At 31.3% G+C, this 17,651-nt stretch overlaps 3 protein-coding genes across 4 annotated transcripts in view; 1 reads left to right on the forward strand and 2 right to left on the reverse strand.

The window, feature by feature from the left end:
* The window catches only part of LOC106758574 (xyloglucan endotransglucosylase/hydrolase protein 2), a 3,227-nt gene extending 1,122 nt beyond the window's left edge, over positions 1–2,105 (forward strand). The window contains exons 2-4 of one of the 2 annotated variants that reach the window (XM_014641494.2): positions 1,047–1,105; positions 1,320–1,513; positions 1,594–2,105. In XM_014641494.2, coding sequence (XP_014496980.1) covers positions 1,047–1,105; positions 1,320–1,513; positions 1,594–1,975 — 635 coding nt within the window. In that variant the 3' untranslated portion in view covers positions 1,976–2,105. Of the gene's footprint in view, positions 1–1,046; positions 1,148–1,319; positions 1,514–1,593 lie in introns of both variants that reach the window. The other variant, XM_014641493.2, reaches the window with a different exon arrangement.
* Positions 2,106–2,316: 211 nt separating this feature from the next.
* LOC106758319 (omega-hydroxypalmitate O-feruloyl transferase) lies at positions 2,317–4,578 on the reverse strand. Its single transcript, XM_014641254.2, has 2 exons — positions 4,064–4,578; positions 2,317–3,280 (listed from the first exon to the last, which is right to left on the reverse strand). The coding sequence occupies exons 1-2, from the start codon at positions 4,496–4,498 to the stop codon at positions 2,390–2,392; spliced, it is 1,326 nt and encodes a 441-aa protein (XP_014496740.1). The 5' UTR covers positions 4,499–4,578; the 3' UTR covers positions 2,317–2,389.
* A 1,688-nt stretch (positions 4,579–6,266) lies between these two features.
* LOC106759599 (ankyrin repeat and SAM domain-containing protein 6) lies at positions 6,267–10,637 on the reverse strand. Its single transcript, XM_014642850.2, has 6 exons — positions 10,221–10,637; positions 9,204–9,265; positions 8,831–9,096; positions 7,096–7,170; positions 6,791–6,853; positions 6,267–6,639 (listed from the first exon to the last, which is right to left on the reverse strand). The coding sequence occupies exons 1-6, from the start codon at positions 10,325–10,327 to the stop codon at positions 6,595–6,597; spliced, it is 618 nt and encodes a 205-aa protein (XP_014498336.1). The 5' UTR covers positions 10,328–10,637; the 3' UTR covers positions 6,267–6,594.
* Positions 10,638–17,651: the final 7,014 nt, after the last annotated feature.

Genomic DNA, 17,651 nt, shown 5'->3' on the forward strand with positions numbered 1-17,651 from the left:
ATATATATATATATATATATTTTTATATATACACGTATGTATATATAGTTGATATATATATATATATATAATCGTTGAAGACATTAATCAATTATAAGAAGGATAAAACATGATTTACGTATTCAACTTTAAGCAATGTTATGTAAAACTTTTATACTATTAAAACTACATATTTTTAAAAAGTGAAATATGTTTTTAAGTTTAAATTTAAACGTAAAATTGAAATTCATTTATATATTAAATTTTAATATATTTTATTTTCAAACTTAAAATTTTATTTATATATTAAATTTTAATATATTTTACTTTCATACTTTAAAATAAATAAATATAATCCTTTTAATTAAGTGATTTTTTTAATTAAGAGATATTTTTTATTTAAATTTAAATTAAACATTTCAACGTTATAAACATCTCAAACACTCACTTAAACATCCTTTGACAAAAAAACTTAAAACAATTAGATTAAAAAACTTATATTTATTTTTAATGTGTGAAATTGTAAACATTTAGAGTATGAAACATATCCAAAAGTCTAAAACATATTAATTTTATTTTTAAAGAGATGAAATATCTAGAACACACTTTATATTTAATATATTTATTATTGATGATGAAAAAAACGTAAAATTAAAGTAAAAAAATAATGTGGGAAAATTTTATGCAAAAGTGACGTGGGACGTTAATTATTAAATCATGGTGAAGAGTATTATAATTAAAATATGTAAAGTTGGTGATTCTTGTTTTTACAGAATCAAATAAAAGCTGATAAAAAACCAAAAATCAATAAAAGTTCATCCACTTAAAGTGAAAGATTATCACAAATTCTTTTAAAATAAAGAGAAAACATTAGGCTCTTAGTAAATAAGAAAATAAACATATAAATTGGTATGAGAAATTGATGAGTTCTTATATTTTTAGTGGTAGCACACATATGTAGAAATTGCTTTATACATATGATATAATATATGATAAAAATGGTTGTTATATTTTCAACAGATATGACTTAATTAATTATTTGATGTTAATTCTGTTTTATTATACAGGATCTGGATTTGGATCAAAGATGGCATATGGATCTGGATTTTTTAATATGAAGATCAAAGTACCAAACAGAAATTCTGCTGGAGTTGTCACAGCTTATTACGTCAATACTTTTAACTTTGATCCTACTTAATTAAGAGATAATCCAAGAGTCTTTCAAAAGTTATCTAGAGAGTCATTAGTATCAACATCAACCCACATGAATGATATCTGTATGAAATGTAAATTATATAGAATTGTGTTGCAAAATTCTTAATGTGTTTGATTTATTGCAGTTAAGTTCAGAAGGAAGTAAGCATGACGAGTTGGATTTTGAATTCTTGGGTAACAGAGAAGGGAAGCCTTATAGATTACAAACCAATGTATTTGTAGATGGCCAAGGGAATAGAGAGCAAAGAATTCGTCTTTGGTTTGATCCTACTGCAGATTTTCACAATTATAGAATTCTTTGGAACCAACATCAAATTGTGTAAGATGCATTACATCCATGATAAAAATAGGACTAGTTTTTCAGAAGAAGTTCTTACAGTATCTGAAATGAATTGGCAGATTTTACGTTGATAACGTGCCCATTAGGGTATTCAAGAACAAGACTAATATTGGGGTGGGATACCCATCAAAGGCAATGAAGATACAAGCAACTTTGTGGGATGCAGAAAGCTGGGCAACAAATGGAGGCAAAACCAAAACTGATTGGCTTTATGCACCATTCAAAGCAAATTTCCAAGGTTTTCATGTCAGTGCCTGTCAAGTTTTAACCTCAAATGCCACAAATTGTTCTTCTGATAACTTCTGGTGGAATAGACACAAGTTTTGGCAGTTGGATCCTGTAAGACAAACTCAATATCAACGTATCAAACATAAGTATACCACCTATGATTATTGTACTGATAGGAAACGATACCCTCAGATTCCCTTGGAGTGCCTCTAATTAACTCATCTATATGCTTCAAAAGATTCAATCATCTACTGCTTTTGGATTTGAAATGGTATATCTTTTCAGTGAATTTATCTACAGCTCAGAAATCCTTGGGAATCTTATGAGTCCATACAACTTAGTCTATGACGAGTTATTTTCTGACTTGTTCATTTGTCTGAGATTAGTAAAAAAACCATGTATACAACATTGTTTTAAGCATATGAATTACTTTAATCTATGAATAATCTCTTAAACCAGGTGAACCTGGCATAAGCATCTCAACAATGGTCCAAAACCTTAAGCAATCACTGAGAGGAGTAACAAGCAGTTCATCTTTAGATAAACTAAATTAAAAACGAGGGATGGATAATTAATATTTATGGGATTAACAGCAGTACTATAACTCATATAATTGTGAAAGAAGATCTAAATTTGTAGCATTATCCTACTAAAGTCTTGCATTTGATCCTCAGGTAAATCAAGGCATATGTTAATGCCTCCTTGATCTTGTGGCCCTGGCAATAGCATGACCAAACCAGGTTTAACTTCTAGTGGAGTAGCACACTTGAGTCTACCCCATGCAAAAAGTTGTTCCTCTAACCCCAATCTCCACCATGCCACCAAGGAGAAACTATCTTCCATACAAGGTGCTCCTTTGTTCACTTCTAACCAATCTATCCCTGACTTAATGTACTCATCATTCAACCTTTCAAGCCCTTCTTGCACCTTCCTTATGTGACATGCATCTTCTAGCTCCTTCAGCTCCCTCACAGTTGCTCTTGCAAAACCAGGGACCAATGCATTTCCTGCAAACCCATCTGGGAGTTCAGGAACAACCCTTTTCCTCACATCCACTGGAAACAGCATTGTGGACACTTTTTCCTCCGACATCCTTGTTGCAATGCTTCTTGCCTTCCATATTTTGGCAGCAACAACCTGAAAAGTGGTTGTGTTCTTTAAGGTTTTGTCCTCCTCCAGGGCTTTCTTTTTTAAGCTAGCAATGCTTTGTGGTGACAAATGAAGCACATGAATCAGGTTTTCTGGCAGGGATTGCATGACATTTGTACCACTTTTTCCTCGGAGAGTAAACAAGTTGTGTGTCACAGTAGATTTTGAGTACTCAAAATGTGGATGGCTTACAATTGGAGGATTTCTTGCTCTCAGCAGTGTTCTATCAGCATTAGGTACTGTGATGAGATCCTCACCACGTGTTAATGCCCCTAAGTTTACCTCAAAATCTCTTATTGCAAAACCGTCCAAAGTGCAGTGATTGTAGTGAGAAGCAAGTGCCAAACTTCCACAACCAAACTGAGTCAGCTGTCATAAACAACAAATAATGTACTTGACTTACAGTGCTTATTCTTTGCATTTATCTAGATTTTTTATATCTGAATTAGCTTATTCATCAGATTTACAATTGTGGCATAAATGCTTGTGTAGTTATATGGAAGAGTTTATGAAAAAAAAAAGAAAAACAGTTTATAGTATGTTCATAAGTTATTTGTAACTTATTCCAATAAATTGTCTGTGGAAACAGAACTTATATCAGAACAGTTTAACTACATTCCTTCTTCAATTAAACTGAGAATTTATACTCAAGTATTATCACTATAAGTTGTTTATACAAACTGATCCTTTTTACCTGTGTTTAGGAATCAAGAATCAAGATGGAGAAATGAATTTAATCGAATGGAAATACAAGAAACTCATATAATTGGATCAAGATAATTTGAGAGGTCTGTTTCACAGGCTTACAAGTTGTAGAAACACAGAACCATTTAAATCAAATTGTTTAAACAAGTTTGTAGTTTATAATGTGACTCTTTTCCCTTTTGGCATGCTTAAATTTTTCTTGATGATTTTATTCCCACACTCAACACAATAATCTCATTGTTTTGGTTCCTGTAAGATGTTAGAATTTTGAATCTTTATCAACTACATGATCACTTAAAAATGAACCTTCACCTTGGAGACTAAATGGATTGAAATTAAGAGTAAAAACAGATAAAAAAAAAAAAACTTAAACAAAGAATGAATATAAGGGTAAAAAGGGTTCAATCTTGAAAACATGAGTTTGACAGAAGTAAAAGGAGCCTTAACCTGTAAGGATGCAAGGGGTTTTTCTTTCAGATCAGTTTCTTGGTCACACCCTTCATGCAGAAAAACAACTAATTCCCTCAACTCTGGATTAGGTGCAGAAATCACACCAAATTCACTCAATTTTCTGTCAGTTCTTGCAGCTGCAATCACAATGCCAGCACCATTGCAGTCAATTTCAAATCTGTGAGTCTCTTCCAAACTCGGCACTAGTCTGCCAGCCATAAAATCATACTGCACAAGCATTTTACCAAGTGCACTGTATAATTTGTTACAAATCTCACTGAAACTCATTTGGGTGGTTGGAGGGTCAAAAAAGGAGGCAGAATCTTGGTAAACAACAAGGGACAGATCAATATTTGACAAGAACATTCTCTTGCGTGGTGTAGGTTGCTCAGGAACAACTACAATTTTCTCTACCAGTTCAATCTTACCCATTCCACAAAATATCACTGATCACCAACCAAGATATTTAGTCACTAATACACTGTGTTTTGTTCATTGGTAAGTAAATTGGAATTTGGCAAAATATATATAAGATCATTTTGACAATGGCAGGAACTTCAGTTTTTTAATATTAATTACTCTTAACATACACAGATTCTTCTGTGTTGTTAACGTAATTGGAGTTATGTATAATACTTTTTTTCTACACAAATGTGTTTTGATTATTTGTTCATACATTTATTGTGTAACTCTCAACTGTACAGCACATACATTTATTTATCAGCATGTGACAAGATGTAACTATTGAAGGTAAATTATATACTTTGGTTGCTTTTTTAACTAGAGCGTTACTTTTTCCATTTCTGATATTTGAAACCATAAATGCTAGTTTTCTCTGAAACTTTCCTTTTTCAACTCTCGCTAAATCAAACCACCATTTATTCCTACCAATGCTTGCATTTGTTTAATATGAATAAGTAATGCTTGAACAATATTAAAAACGTTAAATTTTTATATTTATTAAATTCAAATATAATTAATTTAAATAATTTCATAGTTTATTTTATTATAGAAATTATATTAAATGGGATCACTTATTTAAATACTATTCAAATATCAAATTTTATGAATTTATAAACATTGAGATGTTTCTTTCTACTTAAGTAAATTTGTTTTAAGCCATTAAAATTAATTTTAATATAATTATTTTCAATTATTAGATAAAATTAAAATACAAGTACAAGTACAGTATTAATAATAAATACTATTAATATTACAAATATAAGTATATTAATATATTTCAATAAATACTGTTAATATTAAACATATTACCTGTGACTAGAACAGTCAAAATGGGTCATCCGGCCCGACCCATCACGGGTTGATCACTTAGTAAATCAATTTAACCCAGTTCATTTATTACCGAGTCAGAAAAATTCGAACTCGGTCCGACCCACTACGGGTTGGTAAGTAAACGAATTGGTTCACTAGCTCACTTAATTACAATTTTTAAAATTAAAAAAATTATAAACTTTTTATAATTTAAATCTAAACAAATTTTACTTTCAAATTTCGTTTAATTAATTTTGAAAATAGGTAACTTAAATAATTTTTTCAAGCAAAAGAAAATAATAAATATTTTTTTATAAAATTAAAATTAAGTTTTAATGAAATAAAATTGGGTTGGTGGATCAACCCGGCCCACCACGGGTTCAACCGGCATGAACCGGATTTAAATGAGCCGAGTTGAAATCTAACTTGCATAAAAAAAATACAATTTGTTCAAATCCAACCCGAACCTATGATGAACCAGATTAACTCACAGGTTGTGACCCATTTTGACAACTCTTTGACTCATTTTTATGGCCTACTTATATTCACAAGTATTTTACCACAGAGCTGTAGATATAATTAAAATTATTTCAACAAAAAGAAATTATTTTGTCATCTATAATAATTTTATCCAATGCAAACAAAATTACTTCTCACCAAAGATATATTTTGGTCTTAAAATAATACATGCACAACACCATTTTTATTATTTTGATTCATTCATCCCTTCGGGCATTTTGGTTTCTTTTCATTCATTTTGGATTAAATATTTTATCTTCTAGTTGCTTGCCAAACTTGATGCAAGAGCAGTTTTACAAGAGAAGGAATGCTGGCACTTACTTCAGCTAGTTTATTTAGCATTGTTAGCATTGAAATTGATCCACAGTACGCATGAATTTGCATACACTCAAATTGTATAGACATTCAAAATCATAAAGGGAATACATTAAAAAGGAAAAGGATGTTTGGTTTCAAAGTAAAAAAAGGAAAACAGGCAAACTTCATTTTACAAAGCATCCACCACCACCATCACCCATCAAACCACGTCCCTCCAGCTAAACAGAAAAACTCTTATCAATTAATTTTCATGATTTCCTACTTTTCAATGTCAATAACTTGAAATGGTAATAGAAGCACCAAAAGGATTTCTAAAAAATTACAAGCAAGCTTGACCAGGTTCAAAGTATAAACATAATTATAAGCCTTCTAATGTGCAGTAAGTTATAACAAGGGTATACAAATACAAGAGCAAGATGTCAGCCTTTTGCCTCCAAGGCTAAAAGTATCTTCTTTCTCGGTCCCTGAAATCAACAAAGCATATCAGAATCGAATTAAGAAACGCAGAAAATGTTAATAATGGCTACATCAAAACTAGAGAAGGGTTGACTTGAGATAAATAAGAATTTAGGAATTTGTGGGAATGGGGAATCCACGCTCCTCGATTATACGTACCATTGGAATACCCATGGCCTTCAGATCCTCATCCGTCATATGATTGAGTGCAGTCATATCAACCTGAAGAAATAGCTTTCTGTCATAAATATTGAACTTCAACTCTCTAATGTGCAATAAAAAATTCAGCTATAATATTGAATTCTAGTCTAAATGTAACTACGTATTTAGATTGGCTTATTTTGAATAAAATCATTTCCCTCTGCAACCTTCTGAAAGAAAAATTCACAATTACTATTTCTCTAAAAACTAAGATGTAGGAACATGAATTTCGATAAAGACGAGGTAACAGATATATGACATACTTCCTCAGCCTGAAAACTTATGAGATACTTTTCGAGACCCAGTGACAGCAAAAATTCATCCAGTGAAGAGTCAGCCTGTCAAGCAAGAAGCAGGGTTATACTGAATTTAGTTTTTTCCACAAGTAAAGAAACACATTGCCTAGCAAGGAAAATTCTGGGAAAAACAACAGTTCATTTCACATAACTGAATTATTTTGCACGTGTGAATAAAATGTGGTACAGTTTCATCTATTTAAGAAGATAATATAATAAAAACAGAGAAAAAAAAAAAGAAGACTAGGAAAAAAATTAAAGGATTAAATATATTAAAAGAAACTTACATCCAGGGATTATATACAATCCTGGTGTCTCCATTGTTTTTATCTCAATAATCAATCCGGTTCGGATCACAAACAAAAATGCGTCATCTACTTTCACTTTCAGTATCATAATAACAAATGTTTAGTTCTTAAAGCTATTTCCGGCCTCCCAGCAGTATCACATCCCAGCAGATTTACAGTTCTTTATGTAAAACTGACTTTTGAACCAAGGGGAAATAGTTCGGATGGTCAGAAAATTAATCAGTTAGTTCAATGGAGTCAATGACAGAGATAAGTAAGAGGGGGAAAATAGACATATAACCATCATTGGGCCACAATCTCCAGCAAACAGTTTAAAAGTTGGCCTTGGATGGTAAAGAGCACATTTGCATCATTTGCACTTCATAACCAAAGAGCTCTTGCATAAGAAGGCATGTGATATGTAAAACCATTCATAGCCATATCTAACAAGTTAAGCTTTCAGTAGTTAGTCTTTGACAAATTCCAAGACCCAAGTCCTTATTCTATTTATTTCTAGTTTACCTATTAAATAATCATCTAATTTAGGATATAGAAGGTGGATCATGATTCATAATTAAATGACGGGTTACTGTTAATCCTACTACACACTAATAAACAGTACTGAAAGCTACAACAGCCAAAACAGATATTAAATATTGAATTATATTTAACAATTTTTGCCCTGCATCTAATCCTATGTTAAATATTTGAATTTCTAATGCTTTTTCACAAATCCGTCCTATTAAGAATTTAAGTTAACTACATGTAACTACTAATTGCGTCTTAGTTTTCAATATTACATAATCTTTAAACATAGCAGAAAATCTATGATACAATTATTGCCCTCCCATCCCAGCTTTACAACTTGACTTTCATCATATGCACAGTTAACAGCATATTTTGCAAAAAATCAGTATAAAATAATAGTATTACTAACATAATACAATGCAAGACAAAATTCTAGTCTCTACTGGCTAACTTCAAGTGTTATGGGACTATTCTGTTTCAAAATAGATGAATTCAACCGATATAGGGCACAAGCAGAGAATCACATATCCATTTTTGCTACTGTTATACTAGACAAAGCATGAAAGTGCCTAACATAATATCAGTCTAGTGAAATTACATGAACAAAAATACAGTCCTTGATCGTCACTCTAATAAAACATCTTAAAATTAAGGTTAGCTCACTAATATAAAGAAGCCAATGAATCTGATATATCATAATAGTAAATTAAATAAAATTACTAAGGCAGTCATTGTCATTGTTTTAAAAGCCAATGACAGACAATGAAATGCAGAATGTAGAGGGAACAGAGTAACAGAACATGACAAACACTACAACCAATATCCCTGCAAGACCATTCTAGGAAATCTTGATTGAACAACAAACAAAGAATATGTCAACAATATACCTTTCGGGACACCTTTTTAGGAGTTGGGTTAGCTGATCTTTTGACATGTACTGAAGGGGTCTCAACATCTATACTTTTACTGCTTGGTTTAGCAGTCACTTTGGGCTTTGGTGGGTCATAGTTTTTAGGTTGTGGAGTCATTGTCCCTGATAGCCTTTCACGGAGATCCCTCTCAACAGGAACAGAACTCTTTCCAGTTTGACCTCCAGGATGCAGGCCTTTCTTTTGAAGCTTCAAACGAAGATCTTGAGCAGTGACCTTGCGATCTTCACAAGTCATTAACACACAGTCAAAACCCATAAAATCAACTATCGGCATCCAACAAGAGCAGCAACTTATACTTGCATATGAGAATAACATAATCAATCCATACTATAGAGCTGGGGTTCATCATCGTCATAGAGATCATGTTTCCACTTGTCATCTTGCCTCTGCCTGCAAAAATCATGATTTGGATACATCACCAAGTCTTTAGTTTAAATAAGCATTTTAGTTTGCAACATAGAAGGTCCACAGTGCTAAACAATCAAGTAGAACATAATGAATACAAATAAAACAGAAATAACCCAACCAATGAATGAGCATTGCCCCTACAAGGTTTCCCTCGTGAACAAGGTTGCCCAGATCTAAGCAGGGCCTTTGCTCAAATCCCACCGCATGAAATCAAACAATTCAACGAGTAAGATTGCAATTAAGACAGTCACACTCATTGTGAAGCACCAATAAAAACCCTAAAAATTACACCCCTCCCCACTGCCTCCCACCAGCATACTAAACAAGAAGAGCACAAAATATCCAACAGACCATCACCAAAACTCCACATTCCAAGTATAAATCACATGACACAACACTAAAACACTGAACGAGCAATTCCAAACAAATACCCACACAGCTTATATAATCAAAGAGGCTCTAAACTAATCAGACAATGAGAATACAGTAATCCTCTCATTGAAAATTAAAATCAATCCTCAATAACAGCCACTGCATCATCATAAGCCCCCACCTCAGACAAGTATTTACGACGGTTTCACCTCTCAAGGAATTCCTCCCTGCTCCAGGCCAAGCCATTCCCCAATTGATCAATTCCACATATAGAAGGTCACAAAAAGACAAAGCAGTTTCCAAACAACTTCACTGACCTAACTCATGAACCCTTATCACTCCAATTCCTTGCCACCACTAGACAGGGATATTCAAAAAGATAAACAAAAGCCCTCAACCATCACACCAAGATCAAGGCAGCCCTAGGTCATCCCACACCATCAAAAAATGCAGAATGCAACACCAAATACATCAACAAATTCATATATTCTTTTTCTACAGTGGAAATATAAATAATTCACATGCATTAATAATAATAACAACAACAATAATAGCAACACATAACCTCTTTCCGGTGACTTTATGTTGGCGAGTAGAATCGGTGAGGAAATTCCCATCAAGACGTTCTTTCACTGACCTCCGAGTTCCAGTCTCCACCCGATCAGCATACATCCTTTGCGTTTGTTCCAAATGAAACCTAAACCTAAACACAAACACTTGCTGAAGGTGCACGAACCCAAATTGTGAAACGGTTCCAGAGAATCAAACCCCTGTGAATTTGATAGAAAGAGAATAAGAACACTGCTTCTTGGAGATTGGAAATTTCACCCCTCAAAAAGAAAACAAAACAAAAAGAGAAAAATTGGCTTTGGAATTTGGGAGCTGTGAGAGTCTATCAAGTCTCAATGGGGTCGCAGATAGAAGAAAAGGGTGAGTGAGTGGTAACCAATAAGGTCGCGTTTGGCGTGGATGCCTTTAGAAAAAGTATTGAATTTGGGAAATGTAGTTGGGAATGAATAAACAATCATTCATTCTCAATTATTTGACTTTTCTGAAAACAAAATTCTTATATTAGAATTTATAAATATCTTTTACAATAAAAAAAATATATATTTTCTAAAAGTTATATAAAATAAATTGAATTTTACAATAATTTGTTTTTTTTTACCATATAAAATGTCATTATTTTTATTTATAAATTGAAAACGTGAGAACTTAAAAAAAATTGTCTAAAAACACCGGTAGTTATTAAAAGATAATTTTAGATTATTTAAATAATAAAAGGTTAAGGTGATAAATAGGTTTTTTATTAATTGAAGTTGATTTTAATTAAATATGTTTTTTCCTAAATTATTAAAGGATTTTAGTTTTTAAGATTTTGATCCATTTTCATTCATCTTCTTTTAGAAAGTGTAGAATTTAGTCCTCTACAATTAACATAGTTTTTTTTTCTTACATGGCTAATGGTGTGTCTAGTCTTCAAGATATAATGAATGTGGAAAGTTAAAATTAATTTTCTTCTAAAATTGTAACGTCTTCTCTATTTTACATCCCTTTACCTCTTTCTTCATTATTCTTCTTACAAATCCTAAACCTCTTATTCCCTTCATTATCTTGAATCCCAAAATCAAGAACACACAACATCTACAATTAAAATATAAAGTTTTTTGAAATTTCTTGAATTACAAGCAATCAAAATATGTATGCAGTGGAAATTATGTAATTGACTACGTAAAGAATAAAATTGACTGGAATGTAAAAGATAAGGGATAGAGAAATGCAAACACAGATTTTTATACTGGTTCGGCCAATAATGTCTACATCCAGTGTCCTTCCAACCCAAAAAGCAAATACACTATAATGGTTGCGGTTTTTACACAAGGAATTTATAGAAGACCTCCACATCAAAAATATAAATCTCCTCTCTAACCCAAAACCAAAATATAGTTGCACAACATAATCAGACTTGCAGCAAGAATCCCCTCTTCTGCAATCTGCAACACCACTTTGAACAATCCTCAAAATGAATTATCCCCCTGTATCACAACAGGTCCAATTCCAACAATCTTCACAGGATGCCAAGCCTCTCAGAAAATTCCTGCAGTCTTCACAAGATGTCAAGCCTACACGATCAATCACAGAAACACCTTCTCGTGCAGATATTGATCAACCAATGAATGTGCAATTGAGTCTCCTCTTTGAATCTCTTTCAAGAAAGATCACCATCGTCTTCTTGGAGAATTCTTGGAGTAACGAGAAATCTGAAACAGAAATGAAAATGTCAAATCATCAAAAGTCTTCGAACAAACTAGTGTTCAGTCTATTTATAGATTTCTGTTAAACAGTCAGATTCTCAGTCGAATGTGCTATTAATTCAATCGACTGTATTATACAAGTATAACAGTTTAGTCAACTTAGTAGCCTATGATCAACAAATAACAAAACACATTCAATATAGTTGACCAAGTCATCAATGCTCAACTAACTTTTAAAAATATAGCCGTTAGAGTGCAAGAGCATAACAAAATTCCAAATCAAACAATAGATACAGTCGAATATGTAAAACACAATGTCGACTATCACAATGTCAAACACTTTGAAATTCTTTTCTTCTTAAAATCGCACATAGCACTGATTCTCAAAATCTGTACAAAGGTTTTAGCATAGTCGAATCCATTAGTAATGTAGTCGATTGTACTAGAACTTTGTAGCACAAGAATAAGTTTGTAAAAGTGCTTGTGATTTCTTGCTTTAAAATATGTGCAGTAAAACATATGAAATGATGCATAGCACACAACACATTAAAGCATATACACATGTTCCAGAAATATATCAGTCAATCAACAGAAGAACATGTAACATAGTACATACACATACACATGTTCAATAGATATTACAGTTTAATCAATATAAGAACATGTAATGCAACAACAACATGTACTTGTTATTAAGTAATGTGTTGTCATCATCAAAAACTAGATTGATATAGAAATTATGTTGTTAACAATCTCAACAATATTTTCATAGGAAAAACCCAACAAAAACATGATACCCTATCATCGTACATACACAAACCCTTACCTAACAATAACAACATATAATCATAATCATAATCACGTAAATATTTATCAAAACAAGGATTTCCATGTAAGAAAATCAAGAATGCATAGCATAAAACAAACAAAGGTAAGTTTTTTCATACCTTGGTCAATACCAGAGCTTTATCTACACCACAAGGATTATAACAAATATACCTTTGCACTAAAGCTTTCCGAAGTTGAATCATTTTCTTCTCTCCAAGAACGTCTCTCTCTCTTTCTCTCACCTTTAGGTTTTAGGTTTTTGTCTCTCTTTTTCTAATGATCAGAGTTTCTATATAAATAGGAGGTGTCTATTATATTAACTTTATCTTTAACTTAATTAACTTTTAACTCAATTAATTATGATAAGTCCCTAGATAATATATTCTACTTAATATTTTTATTCTAATTGATTATAATAAGTCCTTAAATAATGCATTATATTTTATTATTATTATTATTATTATTATTATTATTATTATTATCTAGCCATAATATCCAATTATATATAATAATATCTCAATATATCTTTTAATTAACAATATCTCAGAATATCTTTTAAAATATCTAACAATATCAAATATTGATTTTTCTAATAATAATATCTTTCTTAATCTCTAAACCTACTAAGATTATTTCTCCCATTTTCACTTAACTATTTTTTTAAAATAACAATAACTCAATCTTCTAAGATCTACTTAATCTTTTATAATAAGATTTTCCTGATTATTTAATTTGCATGTTTTCTCTTCCTACACCCGTTATTTTAATTTCTTGCACTTAATTAATAAGAGGTAAAAGGTTCTTTTGCCCCTAAGTAAAATATAAATAAAACCAAAGAAATAACATGACAATTATGTTCTAATAAAGATGTACACTCAAGAACATTAATTATCAAACAAAAACAATAAAGTCTCAAGACTACTTTATTTCTAAGACCCCTATTTTTCCACAACTTACAAACTTACAGTATCCACAAGGATTTGGCACAATACACAAGATTTTAAGCTAGTTTGACTTGAATGAAATTGTAAAAAAAAAGTGCACGAGAAAAGTTTAATGATTAGAAATAATGTTGATTTAGAATAGTAACAACCTACTCAAAAAGTTTTAACTAAGTGATTAACTTCAAGATAATAAAGACATATTGAAGCTAGATTTCACCTCTCTTGTAGTGATTCAATTTTTATTTATAAAGATGCAATTAATCATGACTTGGGAGTTCTTTTTAAATGTAACTTTTGGTCCGTTCCTAACACTTAGAGGTTAAGAAAATCAGACCTAAGTATAATTCCCCAGTGACTGCTTGAATGAATCACTTATATTAAGATCAAGACTCTATAACCTGTTAGAGTCTTAGATATATTCTTAACATCTAAAAGCCTGAGAAGAATTAGTTGGACCACAACTTAGAACCAATTCTCACTCAATCTCAAGCCAGTAAAATAAGATGAGTGATAAGTTCATCCAAAAATGGATAACACTAATTGACAAATATGTAACAAAAAACATACTTTGATAAATAAAATAGTACCAAGAGTTCCAAAATGATGGCTTCTTTGCTTCAACACTTAGAGAGATTTAACTCCTCATAATAAATGAAAATAATACCATATATTATTGAAGAACCACCCTTTCTTACAACCTCTAATAATATTCACTAAGTATAGAGGTAAGTGTCTAAGAAGCTCTCTCAAAAGAACTTCTCCAAAGTCTCTCAAAACATAGGTGCAACCATGTTTTTATAAATTGTCAAGGGCAATGCTTGTTATGTCTCCATTGTAAAGGTTTTCTCCCTAGTTGAGTTTGATTTTTTGGCCTAAGTCTTGTGCTCTAGTACTCTAGTCCTTGAGATAACTTTTTTGAGAAGAACTATCCATGGCTTAGCCTCAAGTTTAGTGTTTGAGGTTTTCCTTTGCAGTTGGTTTGCTTATGTAACTCAAGTCCCAATTTTTCTACTCAGCTGCACTCGTGTTAGTTTTGTCCATAATGATTTGAATTTCATCTATTTTCTTTATTTTTCCACTTTAACTCTTTTATATTAAAACAACAAAACAAACTAAATTAGAGTAATTTATATAGAATTTTAATAAAATGAAAGTAAGACAAATATTAAATTCATTTCAAAATTAATATATATTAGGAACTTATCAACAAGTCTTTCCTCAACTCTTGAATATTTCCTAGAGTCATTTGTTGTTTTCTTTCACCGACTCTCCCTTTACAATGAAGACATCTCTCTTTATATATTCTGGATAGGATAAATTTATACTTCCTAGATTTTTGAATCCCTTACGAATTACTACCATTTTTAATGGTCTTGGCCCGAAATACCATGATAGCAAAAGTTTGCAAAATTGCTACGGAAAGACGGTCCTCCCGCTTGTTATAATTATTTCATACCATCTTCCACACATCACGTACAATTTCCATTGCTCTAATAAGTTTCGTTGGGTTTTGGATATTTCATAACAATTGATCTTCTGATACAACCATTCAAATTCTCCTTGACCTTCTCATATTGGTCTATAGCTGCCAACTTTTCAAAAAACAAAGAAATATGAAGGTAAAATGTTATATAGTTTTCTTCATGATTTTTCTTTCAATTGAGAGTAATATTGTGTTTGTACAAGGATAAATGAAATTTTTTATCTTGCTTATGCTTCTTTGGAAACACTTTAAAGGTTTTATATACAATGTAATTTGAATTGGTGTAACATTTATTCTAACACATTAATTTTTCTATTACTTAAGAGTTGTTAGACCTTAAATTCATCCTTGGAATATCACACCCAAATGAAGATTTGGATATATGCCTCTCTTAGATTATGTGTCCCTCTATTTTATACATATAGAACAGCGACACGTGTATGACATTTATACAACATATACCACTAAACTATCCAATTTAAAACATATTTTTTTCTCTCTAATATATTTTTTAGATCACTCCAACACATTATTAATATGAAATTTTGTAAAATTTTAATTTTAAAGAAATCTCAACTAAAGTACTTTTTTCTATAATCATGATCCAAAACAATATGAAATATTTTAAATGAAATATATTCTTCTTTTATTTTTTAAATGTTAGATAAATGAAATTATAGGTATCAAAGTATACATATCTATATTGTATCAAGTGTCCATATTATTCATGCTACTTAATTTTAAATGCAAGTAAAATTGTTCCAAAACATCAACATCACATAGTGGAGACGTACTGTGAAATTCATATTACAGACATTTTTGGGCATAGATTCTAATTTGTCTTAAATGATATTATTTACTTGTTAAATTTTAGTATGACTGATGTTTTACAAACATTATATCATCTGCAGATTTCTCAATTCAGTATGAGAGTCCAATTGAATTTTGCTGTATTGCTAGAATAATGACATTTTCTTTTGAAAGTACAAAATTATTGCAATTATAATTACAAATTACAGAGACAAACATTTTGCACATCAACACTTCTCTAGTATTGTCTATTTTAAAGCACATATTACAAAGACTAACAGTTAGTTTTACAAGATACGGAGACCAACTATATCCTTTTTCCAGTAAATGTTCATCATATTCAAGTTGAATGTCTAACTCACAACCAGCTCTTAGTCACCGCTCATAATGCACCAACCATTTTGGCTACCAAACCATGGTTGTCAAAAACATGAATAATATCTAACCCTTTTCAGTCAAACTCTGCGATGTGCATAGGTCCTTCACAGTTATTAATAATATTTTACCATATTTTAATGACGTATCAAATTATTGCAGGAAGTGTTAATCCTAGAACAAGAATGTTATATAGAAGATCTGCAACTCTGTTTTAAATAGAATGCACCAGTTGATAGTATTATCTGCAGTCACTGTTGCCTCAATTCAGTCATCTCTTGTGGAAATAAATAAGAAAAATAAATATAAGGGAGAACTAAAATGAAATTAAAAAATGTAATATAGAAGACAGTTAAACAAAGAAAAATATATAAAACAAATTAAAGTAATAAAGAAAACTATTAGGTCTTACCTTATTTTTTATTCATCCAAACAAATATTATTGTTTCCATTTCCTTCGTTGCTCAAGTTCTAAGCCACCAAAATACACATTAATGTAAGTATTGTGTTAGATTCATTCGAATAAGAAGTAGAATTTAAATTTAAGTCAATATATTTTAAACTTAACTCAATTTTCGATGAGATTTCCAACTCATATAGTTGTTTAAAATTCATTTATAATTAGATGTCTGTTCTGTCTTTAGTGTTCATTGTAATTGTAAATTCTAGGCATTATTCTGTTTAGGTTTAATCATTCACTTGGTTCTTATTTTCGCGTGGAATATCAATTTAGTTCCTTTCTTTCTGAAAATCTCAATTGGATCCCAATTTCATCAAAATTGGAACAATTGAGTCCTTTCCGTTAATTTGTCTATAACGGAGTTAGTGACTTGTTGACGTGGCCCAGTGTAATCAGATTGTTACAGAATAAAGGCACGTGTTTAATAACCAAAGTTTAATAAAACCAAAAAGAAAATTGTATTGGGAATTATATATGGGATTTAGGGTTCGAGAAAGGGTCAAGTCATTTTAGAAATTGGGGTATGAATTTGGGGATTTAGGGTTTCGTTGGGTAAATTGCGANTTCATTTCCATCGTCGTCATCTACTCGAAGTTGGGTTTGAAGATGCATCCCGGTTCGTCGTCGTCATGCAGTGGGTGGCNGAAGCAAGANAGTAATGTGGTCTCTGGTGGTGGTCGAGGAGGATGTAGCAATGGTGGGCCGATTTGCTATTGTGGGATGAAATCTGTTCTAAGAACTGCAAGAACAATTAAGAATAGAGGCAAGCAATTTTGGGGCTGCTCTAAGTTCAAGGTAAGGTTTCTTTTTGTTTTGNTGGTTGTACATTTTATCAGTTCGA

Source organism: Vigna radiata, chromosome 4, assembly GCF_000741045.1.
Source record: "Vigna radiata var. radiata cultivar VC1973A chromosome 4, Vradiata_ver6, whole genome shotgun sequence".
Classification (NCBI taxonomy): domain Eukaryota; kingdom Viridiplantae; phylum Streptophyta; class Magnoliopsida; order Fabales; family Fabaceae; genus Vigna; species Vigna radiata.